General features: G+C 30.9%; 1 protein-coding gene across 1 annotated transcript; it reads left to right on the top strand.

Annotated features, from left to right (window-relative positions):
* The first annotated feature begins 2,194 nt into the window (after nt 1-2,194).
* Nucleotides 2,195-7,532, top strand: LOC142637042 (uncharacterized). The gene is made up of 4 exons (XM_075811336.1): nt 2,195-3,145; nt 3,345-3,494; nt 5,767-6,308; nt 6,657-7,532. Exons 1-4 carry the CDS (start codon nt 2,590-2,592, stop codon nt 7,335-7,337), a joined length of 1,929 nt encoding a protein of 642 aa, XP_075667451.1. The 5' UTR covers nt 2,195-2,589; the 3' UTR covers nt 7,338-7,532.
* The last annotated feature ends 4,690 nt before the right edge of the window (nt 7,533-12,222 follow it).

The raw sequence follows: 12,222 nt of genomic DNA on the forward strand, positions 1-12,222 counted from the left end.
CCAATGGTAGTTAGTAAGATTCTTTATTCTTGTAACCGCTTGATTGTTGATTATTGAATTCTTGGGAGTGCTAACTTTAAAATCACTCGTAGGGCTTTTGCCTTACGAGGTTTTCTCCATTCGTCAACAAAACACCATGTTCAATTTATTTTTGTTGCATTTAGTTTATTTGATGATTCTTTGGTGCCTCCACAATTTGCATGTAATTTGACATAATTAATCATCTTGGGTAATTGAATTAATTAACCGGCGTCAAACTATATTAACCCAACAAAACTGAAATTCAATCGAGGTTGAATAATGGTAATATTATAAATAATTTTTAATAATCCAGTCTTAATTGTATATAAATATATTAGACGTCCATCCTTGACTAATAAAGTCACGTAGCCTAGTGGATATCAATCAAGACATGTTATCGAACCTTTGGAATTTCGGTTCAAGTCCAAACTGAAATATACGGTGTTTTGGATGAATTTTCACTAACACAATCAATAGGTATGTATTACATTTATATAGTGGAGAATACATCATAGGATTTAAAACACACAACATATAAGATCAATCAACTGCTCAACCACTTTAGTGAAAGTTTTTTTTGGTTAAAATTTGTTCCTTTTCACTAAACTCTTATTAGGTATGTATTACATTTATATAGTGGAGAATACATCATAGGATTTAAAATACACAACATATAAGATAAATCAATTGCTCAATTACATTTATATAGTGGAGAATACATCATAGGATTTAAAATACAGAACATATAAGATCAATCAACTGCTCAACCACGTTAGTGAAAGTTTGTTTTGGTTAAAATTTGTTCCTTTTCACTAAACTCTTATTAGGTATTATCAAGGGAATCTTTTCAAAACTTGGAATATTTTGTTACTGTTATTAATGGAAGGAGTAGCGTGTTGATTTTTTCAAGCCTCTAGGGAGGGAGGAGTTTCATTTCCCTACACTATGTTTGGTTTGTAGGGGGAGGGAAAAGAAAAGAAAAGAGAAATTGCTTCTCTCCTGTATGTTTGGAAATAGGGAGACAAAGAGAAAATAATATATTTGATCATTCCTTTGTTTGATTTGCAAGGGGAAGAGAAAATGAAAGGAAAAAGATGTGATTTTACTTAAAAACCCCCCAATGAAGTAAAGATTTTAAAAGCTTATCGGGGTAAAAACAAAATTTTGTAGGTTATAATAGTGGGCCCAGATAGCAACTAACATATTTAGATGTCATTTCTCTCCATTTCTGCCCAAATTTTTTAGATGAGAAAATTAACCTGATTGATGTGTTTTCCCTCAACTTTTTACTTCTTTTCCCTTCCCTTCTACAAATCAAATAGGTTTATCTGTGTTTTCTTTTCTCTCCTCTTGCATCATTTCCAAATTTAGTGTTAAGGTTTATGGTGAAGTCAAGAGCATCATTCCCCATATTTCAAGAGAGGTTTACATAATTTGACAAAGAATAAAAAAATTTTAAAAAAAAACTGTTTAAAAGGAAAATCCTAGAATCAAGGTTAAGAAATATTAGGTTTAATATTAGGTTTCTGGTGGCTCTACACTTTGCCAATTGATTAAGCAAAAGCAGGTTCCTCTCTTAAAAGGAAAAGAAAAGAAAAAGAAAGAAGAAGAAGATAAAGATAAAGATAAAGAAAAAGATGAAAAAGAAAAAGAAAAAGAAAAAAGAAAAAAGAAAAAGAAAAAGAAGTTGATACTTCTCACTCTCAAGTACAGCATTCCCTCAACAAAAAAAAAAAAAATAGTAGTTGATAGCAATGTATAAAACAAAGTGCCATGGTATCAGACACACAACTATTTCACGTAGCACAGAGGGAGATAGAAAGATGGTAAACCTTGGGAAAACTTGTTATTGTTATTGCTTCTTAAATCATCATCATTAGTATCATCAATATTTCTATTAGTATTATCATCTTTCATTTTTTTTTGTGTATTATTGATGCTGCTAATATCAATATCCTTGCTACCGTAAATTGTTAGTAAGTTTTTTTTTATTGTTCTTATTATTATTTCACTACTACAATGTTTTTTTTTTTAATTTTTTTTTTATAATTATTTTATAGAAACTACAGTGATTATTACTATTGTTGTTTGTTGTTGCATTACTAATATTAGGCTTAAATAGGCTACATTTATATAAATGTAGCAAAATAATATTTTCATTTTCTTTGTTGTGGAACCTTGGATGTTGAACAAATAGGTTATACTCCTAGAAAACATGTCGTCATGTGAGAATCCTCATCACATCAAAATGATTCTATTTTTCCTCAAAAATAAAGTAAAGAAAATGATTCAATTTATGATACAGAAGTAAGTAAAAAATAATTATAAAAAAAAAATAAAAAAATCAGATGTTGGAGCACTTTTATCCAAATATACACACATAAAGTTGATAGCAATGTTGGAGTACTTTTCTCCTAGGATGGAGCTCTTATATTGCTCCCATATCTCATACAAACGTAGCTCTCTCTCTCTATTATTTTATTTTATTTTTTTATTTTTAGACTGCGCTAGAAGAAGACTCTTTCATTACTTCGTTTTCACTTCAGTGACTTCACGTTTGATCCATTAATGAGAAATTTGCAGTATCAACAAGTTAGCACACCTCAATCGAGGCGTTCCATGGCAACAAAGCATAGTTTAAATGCGAAACTGTACGATGCTTTGGGGAAAGAAGATGCGACGACAGTGAAACAACTCTGCGAAGATATTGATGAGCACGGATTGCACATATTGACCATAAACGGCGACACAGTGCTCCAAGCGGCCACTTTTGCCAACATGCCCGAGTTGGTACTGGGACTCTTAGAAGACTTACCTGACCGCCATTTCGATAAACTGACCCGGCAAAACCATGTCGGAAACACTATCCTCCACGAGGCAGCCATATCCAACAAATTGCTTGAGCCGGCAAGGAAAATGTTACAGAAAGCTCCAGGATTGTTGTGCATGCGTAATCACCTTGGAGAGTCGGCACTTTTTCGGACAGCTCGTTATGGCAAGCGGAAGATGTTCAACTTTCTTGCAGGAAAAATTTCAGGTTATGATGAAGAAAATCAGAAACTCTTCCTCCTGAGGACAGATAAAACCACTATTCTACACATGGCTATTCTTGCACACCACTTTGGTTAGTTCCCCCATTGAGTGACATCAAATAACTATGCATTGTGTCACATTTCAACTAAGGAAAAAAATTTCTCTTAGGCTAGTTTACATTCTATTTTACACATATAAAAGAGAATATAAAATAAGAGATGTGAAATTTTGAACGTGAGGGAATTAAAGCCTTCACTTTTAATGAAATTTTGTATAAAATTGGAAAATAGAGTTGGCCTTGGAAATCGGAAATAAGTTCGAACAATTAATTTGTGAACAAGACGGTGATGGGATGACAGGCCTTCAGCTTTTATCATGCAACCCTCGAGCTTTTCAACGTGATGATGGAAGGGGATTACTTGAGCAAATCGTCAATACTGGTTGGTATTATCAATCTTTATCATGTTATTGTATTTGTGTAAATTCCTATATTAGTTTCCTTAATGCATGTGTACATAGTGCATGTTTAAAGTTTTTTTTTTTTTTTTTTTTTTTTTATGGGATCGGTTAATGTATACTCTTAGAACATATATTAATCATTCATATTAGAAAACTTATTATTGAAAATTGAAGAAGCTTTGATAAAGAAGCATGCACATTGGGAAATGACAACAAAACCTTGTAGATAATGTTTTTTTAATGGAAAGAGAATTAAATGTTAAAAACCCCTTATTTGTTAGTCAGAGATATTGGCACATGTAACACTATAATAACATGGGTTAATCGGCCGTGAATGCACATGCTTAATCAGTAAGCCAATAAGATTAAGCCATGTGTGGCCAATAGAATGAGAGCTTGAACTCTTGTAACCATCATTTGAATATATTGAAGAATAATCAATTCCATACTTAGTACATTTCCTTTCTCTTTTAGTATTTCTTAATGAAGTGTGACTACCACGAATTAAAGCATTTCAAAAACAATTTTAATCCATTTTCATAAACTTTCCACCCATTTCCTGGATCTTAGGAATCATCAGGGAATACAAATCCTCAGTACCATTTTTTTTGTATCACTCTATGTTATACCAATCACAAGTTGTTATGCGTATTTTTTTTTTTCCATTTTCAACTCCAGTATTTCATAAGAAAAGTAAAATCAATACATAAAAAGTGGTGATTGATGGAACATAGAGTAGTACACAAACAACAGTACAGAGGATTTGTATTCATCACTAGGTTCCTAACTTGGATATTCTACTTAAAAAGCTTTAAACAAAATTTATCAAGTACAAATCTTTAATAAATTTTTGTTTGTTTTACGAAAAATATTTTCTGCGTTTTCCACGTATTTGTTATAGCATCGTGTTCAACAATAATGTTTTTTGCTGTCAATAAATAAATAAATAAGAAAAGGTAGCAAATATTGTGCATAATTCTTTTGTACCGTCACCCCTCATAGCCGCATCTACTGCCACTAACAACACTATGTCCGTTGTTAGCACAGCCGCCACCCATTATCTGCATTTTGCCTACGTAATAAAGTATTAATGAGGTGAATAAAAAATAAATTCAAATGGTTTGCGACCGAATTTATGAGGAACTCCCTTAAATAAAAATCATTATGTTATATAGATATTTCAAATGCTTTAGATGAGCTCGGTATAATTTCCCTTTTAAAGTTCAATTAATTTATATGTGCAACAATTTATCAAAAGAAAATTTATATGCAACAATTAGAGCATGTTTGATAAACTGTAATAGGCGCTGTAATGTAATAGTTATTTCTATAGTTTAGTTATTTTTTAGTTTGGTTCTTTTTATATTACAAGGAATAGTCATTCCTTATGAATAACTATTCTTCAAAATGAGGAATAATTATTCCTCTTTAAAATGTTATATTAGTTATTCCTTAGTAAGTGCAATAATTTCAAAACTTAATATATTTCTAAATAAACAAACTTTCCATATACATCTAACAATTATAAAAATAAAATATCATAAAAATAACACATATTTCTCTTAAATTTAAAAATAACAATTTCTAACTGAATTTATGAGGAATTCCCTTAAATAAAAATCATTATGTTATATAGATATTTCAAATGGTTTAGATGAGCTTGGTATAACTTCCCTTTTAAAGTTCAATTAATTTATATGTGCAACAATTTATCAAAAGAAAATTTATATGCAACAATTAGAGCATGTTTGGTAGACTGTAATAGGCATTGTAATGTAATAGTTATTCTTATGGTTCAATTATTCTTTAGTTTGGTTCTTTTTTTATTACAAAGAATAATCATTCCTTATGAATAACTATTCTTCAAAACGATGAATAAATATTCTTCTTTAAAAGGTTACATTAGCTATTCCTTAGTAAGTGCAATAATTTCAAAACTTAATATATTTTCAAATAAACAAACTTTCCATATACATCTAACAATTATAAAAATAAAAAATCATAAAAATAACACATATCTCTCTTAAATTTAAAAATAACAATTTCTAAGGAGATATAATTGTATGAGTAAGATATTGCCTAAAATAAATGTTAAATTTCATTCTAATATTATAACTCACAACCAAACTAATGAATAAATTTAGTTATTATATTACAACATATTTTATTATTAGTAATAAAAATTACAATTTATGTTGTAATTTACATTCAATGTACCAAACATACCCTTACTGACTTCCAATTCATGAACAGTCAACTTATATTGTAGTTTTACCAAACGGGAAGCAGCTAGAAAACGAGAGCAAAGATATCAATCAGCTTTGCGGCTTGCCAAGTTCCTAATAGAATGGGATACTTCATGGGAGACTTCTTATCCTCCATCGGGCCAGACTAAGCCTATCCTCCACAAGTATCGTGACGGTTCCATGAGTTCTCAAGCTTCAGAAGATGGCGCAACAAAAAAACTGAAAGGGGAAACAAAAATTCCTTTGTTCTTTGCAACTAAGTCGGGCTATGTGGAGATTGTTCAAGAAATAATCAAATTATACCCACAATCAGTTGAGCATGTTGATGATAAAGGACGGAACATATTGCATATAGCAATTAAGTACCGCCAATTAAAGATTTTCGAGCTTGTAACGAAAATGGGGTTACCATTGAGTAGACTGGCACGAAAACTTGACCTTGATGGGAATTCCATACTACATACAGTTGGGAAAAAAATTAAGGATTATGTGCCTGAGAAGATGCAAGGCCCAGCACTCGAACTGCAAGAGGAGTTGCATTGGTTTGAGGTGTTACACTTCTAGTACTCTTTTTCTCTATGTTTTAGCTGTGCATGCATGAACATACTCAAACACAAACACATCCACATCCACATTTTTCTTCATGCCTCGCTGGTCTACGTAGTTTCAAAGCGATCAAGGATCACGTGAAGCACAACTCTCGTGGCTTGATTCTTGCTTCCATGGTTTTACCAGGCTCTCTAAAAGAGCATCATAGGTTACTCATAAAGCTAAGCTTCAAGCATGTGGATCAATGACTAAAATGTCATTTTATAGTTTGCTTTCATACTTAGGTGTGCACTTGGCTCTCAATTAAAACAGCTATGTCATTATTGTCTGTTCTATTATCGTGTGCAGCGTGTGAAGAAAGTTACACCATCCCATTTCGTTGCCCACCGTAACAATCAAAGGCTTACTGCAGAGGGATTGTTCGAAAAAAAAAACAAAGAACTCCGGCAGAAAGCTGTGGAATGGATAAAGCGCACCTCCGAAGGATGTTCCATTATGGCAATTCTCATTGCCACCGTTGCCTTTGCAGCAGCCTATACAGTACCTGGAGGAACAGATGATGCTACCGGTTACCCAGTTCTTGTCCATCGTCCATTCTTTGTGGTTTTCACCGTGGCAGACGTACTATCAATTTCATTTGCTTTGACATCAGTGGTTGTATTTCTCGCTATCACCACATCACCATTTCGATTGGTGGACTTTAGCCATTCTCTTCCTAATAAGTTGAGGCAAGGCTTAACTTTGTTGTTTCTCTCCGTCTTCATGATGATGATAGCGCTTGGAGCTACAATCCTCCTCATGATACATAAGGGGGAAGACTGGACAAAAACTATCCTATATGCCGTCGCTTTCATGCCAGTCGGGCTCTTTGCACTTTCATATTTCCCTCTCTATCTCTCACTATCAAAAACCTTTGAGAACTTTCTCGAGAAGGCACGGCGTCTAATTTCGCTATCTAGGCCTAGGGAGACCAAATTCTACACTCGAACCTCTAATCCCACAAACCATCAATCTACCATGTCCGTTTGAGAGTGCTATAATGATAGGCTTCTGGAATCACTTGTCGCCTATAAGAATTTCCTATTAGACAAAAGTGACATAGCTTTAGCTTCTTCTTTCTTCTTCTTTTTTCTTTTTTTTTTTAAAAAAAAAATTATGTGTTGAATACTACCTAGAAAACTATGTAATTGATTCTCAAAATATACGTGTGTGCGCGTAATTTAATGTTTGTATTTTTTCGGAATCATCCCATTTCCCAATTGAAGTATCCCAAATACAATTATGGTTCACCTCTTTCCTCCGCCCAGTTTTTGCTCACACTTAAGGACTTTAAATCCCACAAAGGGAAATGGCTATAATCAATATATATATAAAAGCAGAGACCTCATGTAGGAGAGCATGAGGTTCTGTCAAGTGGCATATTAGTTGAGCTTCTCTTATTTAGACTTCCACCTCATTAAAGTTTACACTTATGTAAATCTTTTAATTCATTAAATGTGTCAATGAAGTGAATACACATTATCTAAAAGAAAAAACAACACATGAGAGACCATACGATTCTGTCATGTGGTGCTTTGTAAGAGTAATCTTTTACTTAACTTTACATCTCAACTTCTTTACATATTTGAATTATAATAAAATTCTATTAACGGGATATCACTATTTTCACTGATTGTTTAACTTACCACTATCATACTTCAATAACATAAACGTGACATCATAAATTTTAAATGATATTTCCATATGCCAACTAAACATTAACTTTTTCCTATAAAAAAAAATTACATGAAATTACAAAGTTTTTATGCTAACTCCAAGCCAATGTAGAAACAAATTTCAGCAAAAAAATAAATGATTAAACAAACAATCAACTCATTACATCACATTTTTTTTAAAAGATATGACACCACAATAACTAATTTCTAATTTATGTAACTTTTTCTCTTTAGTTTAAATTCTCCATCCCCTTAATTTTGTATTATATTATTAATTTAACAAAAATCTCTTCATGTTATTACAACATTACTTCATATTATTACTTTAAAATATTTTGGATATATATATATATATATATAAGTTTTTCACATAACAGCTTAAAGCATTATCTGCGCATCGCGCGGGACCATGGCTAGTTTGAATAATTAGTCGAAACCCAATGGGATGCACAAAATATAAAGATGCTTAAAAAAAATGTTAAAATGCAAATTGTACCCTTAAAGTTTAATTGAAATTTATTTCAGTCTTCTAACTTTAACTTCATTCAATTGAGTTCTCTAAGTTTTAAATTTATTCAAATCAGTTTTTTTGTCCAATTCAATTAAAATGAATGCCATTAAATACACAATTAACAAATGAAAAAATATTTTTTGAAAAAAAAATTACAACAAAAAATTATCTTTAGTTTTTTTTATTAATTTTACAGATTTTTTACATGTAAAAATAATTATTTTTTAATTGCAATTTTTTTAAAAAATAAATAAAGAAGTGTATAAGGCCTAAATTTAATTAATTTGAAAATTAGATAACTCAATTAAATGAAAATAAAGTTAGAAGACTGAAATGAATTTCAGCCAAACTTAGAAAGTGAAATTTGCATTTTATCCAAACAAAAATAATAATAATATTTCAAAGCATACTATGAGCTAAAAGCACAACTTGTATTTTCATAAAATGGTACTAGAAGCACAATAATGAAGAATGAGACAGAAAAGAGCAAGTAGATTTTTTTGGCTCAAAGCTAAAACTCCCTATTTTCATACACAAGAATACGGGTTCCAATGTGATTAGAATAACTTTTAGGTGTAAGGGTGTTATTTTTGTACATTAGCATATCTAAAATCAAAGCAGAGACATCATATAGGAGAGCATGAGGTTCTATCAACCGGCATATTAGTTGAGCTTCTCTCATTTAGACTTCCACCTTATTAAAGTTTACATTTATGTAAAATTTTTAATTCATTAAATGTGTCAATGAAGTGAATACACATTATCTAAAAGAAAAAACAACACATGGGAGACCATACGATTCTGTCATGTGGTGCTTTGTAAGAGTAATCTTTTACTTAACTTTACACCTTAACTTCTTTACATATTTGAATTATAATAAAATTCTATTAACGAGATATCACTGTTTTCACTGATTATTTGACTTACCACTACCATACTTCAATAATATAAACGTGACATCATAAATTTTAAATGATATTTCCATAAGCCAACTAAACATTTACTTTTTTCCCCAAAAAAAAAATTTACGTGAAATTACATTGTTTTTATGCTATCTCCAAGCCAATGTGGAAACAAAAAATATGATTAAAAATTTCAGCAAAAAAATAAATGATTAAACAAACAATCAACTTATTACACCACTTTTTTTTTTTAGAATATATTACACCACAATAACTAATTTCTAATTTATGTAATTTTTTCTCTTTAGTTTAAATTCTCCATCCCCTTAATTTTGTATGACATTATTAATTTATCAAAAATCTCTTCATGTTATTACAACATTACTTCATGTTATTACAACATTACTTCATATTATTACTATAAAATATATATATATATATATATATATATATATATATATAAAAGTCTTTCACATAACAACTTAAAGCATTATCCGTGTATTGCGCGGGACCATGGCTAGTTTGAATAATTAGTTGAAACCCAATGGGATGCACAAAATATAAAGATGCTTAAAAAAATGTTAAAATGCAAATTGCACCCTTAAAATTTAATTGAAATTTATTTCAATCTTCTAATTTTAATTTCGTTCAATTGAGTTCTCTAAGTTTTAAATTTATTCAAATCAGTTTTTTTGTCCAATTCAATTAAAATTGATGCCATTAAATACACAATTAACAAATGAAAAAAGATTTTTTGAAAAAAAAAATTACCACAAAAAATTATCTTTAACTTTTTTTTATTAATTTTATAGATTTTTTACATGTGAAAATAATTATTTTTTAATAGCAATTTTAAGAAAATAAAAAATAAAAAAGTGTATAAGGCCTAAATTTAATAAATTTGAAATTTAGATAACTCAATTAAATGAAAATAAAGTTTGAAGACTGTAATGAATTTTAGCCAAACTTAGAAAGTGCAATTTGCATTTTAGCCAAACAAAAATAATAATAATATTTCAAAGCATACTATGAGCTAAAAGCACAACTTGTATTTTCATAAAATGGTACTAGAAGCACAATAGTGAAGAATGAGACAGAAAAGAGCAATTTGATTTTTTTGGCTCAAATCTAAAACTCCCAATTTTCATACACAAGAATATGGGTTCCAATGTGATTAGAATAACTTTTAGGTGTAAGGGTGTTATTTTTGTACATTAGCATATCTAAAATCAAAACGTAATTTATTTAATTGTAATTTAGTCTCAGTTTCCAATGTGTTCAAGAAGATTATTTATTGTCCAACAAGTGGTATTATTGAAAACATGAAAAATACTAAAATAATTGCTCAATAAAATTTGAAACTACAGGTCCTAATACCTCCTCAATACTTGTTAATTTATCAAGAATTAATGAAGTTCGAAACCTATCTCGATACCTCTCAATCTATTAAGCTACAAGATTTTTTATATAGCCTGCAATGTTTTATCCTAAGTGGCTATTGTTTATGGGTTTGTGTAACTGTAGACACCCTACTTCGTTCCTCAATTATACTGCATATCTTTTGCGCATGCGTCCCCCCAATGAAGAACTGATTAAATAATATGTATAACTCCCTAATCTCTCTCTCATTTGACACATCTTTATTAATTTTTTTTTTTAACTTCTTTATTTATTTATTCATAGTTTTAACTGTCAATTTTTATACATTTGAACCAACCATTTTTAATCCATGCATGCTTGTCTTTTTTTTCCCTTTTCCACAAAACTCTCAATTTTTGAAAGTTCTATAAAAAAAAAAAAAAAAAAAATCAAGTTTTGTTCCTCAAGCTCCTTCTGTTAATTAAACTTAAAGAAAATTACATTTTATTTGAAATATATTGGTAAACCCAGCTTTAGTGGTCCAAAAGAAAAGGACAAAAACAAAATAGAATGGTGGGAAGGTACACTTTGGGTACACAGGACAGACCTCCCACATTAAGCAGGTTTGGCGTGCCCTCCTCTGGAGAATTTTTTGTCCTGGTTGTCATACCACTGTTCTAGTGAGAGCAGGTGTGGATTTTGAAATTTTGGAAAAAACAGAGAGGGGCAAACCATATAAGGCCAAGAAAAAAACAGGAGGAGAGGGAAAAGGAAAAAAAAAAAAAAAAGAGAGAGAGAAGGAAAGGAAAACAAAGAGACCATTTTTGTTTTCCACTAGATTCCAGAACCATAGGATAGACCCTTTTTTTTTCTCATCTCTACATTTTCATTACACCTCTTTGCATTCTAATCTTCAAAAAAAAAAAGCTTTCAAAAAAATACAAAAAAGAACATTGAGAGATTGAGGTTTCTTGGGAGAAAATCCGGTCCTGAAGGGGGACAAATCCCACACTGTACACGGATTTTTTAGCACCTCTCCGTCAACTGTCGCCAGTGGAGCGTCACGTGGTGGGGTGGACCATCCATCAGAGAACAACGTTGTCGTCGTCGTTCGTCTCAGGGGAGTCATCGTCAAAATCGTCCAAGGGTGTTGGGTATGTTTTCAACCTTCCCATTCTTTATTCTTGTGTGTTTCAGTTGTTTGAAGCTTGCTTGCATTGCTGAGTATTTCTTTTTCAGTCTAAGTGTTAAAGGTTGAAGCTTGGCTGTCTTGTGAACAAAGAGCAAAGCTTGGTTGTAATAAAAGAAAGCTAAAAGGGAAAAGTGGGGTTAAATCAAGCATGTGATTTTTTAAAAGGTGGACCGTGCATTGATGGCTTGTGATGAGGGCATAGGTTTTTATTTATTTTTATTTTTTCTCTCACCGT

The sequence above is a fragment of the Castanea sativa genome, chromosome 5, assembly GCF_040712315.1.
Source record: "Castanea sativa cultivar Marrone di Chiusa Pesio chromosome 5, ASM4071231v1".
In the NCBI taxonomy this organism is placed as follows: Eukaryota; Viridiplantae; Streptophyta; class Magnoliopsida; order Fagales; family Fagaceae; genus Castanea; species Castanea sativa.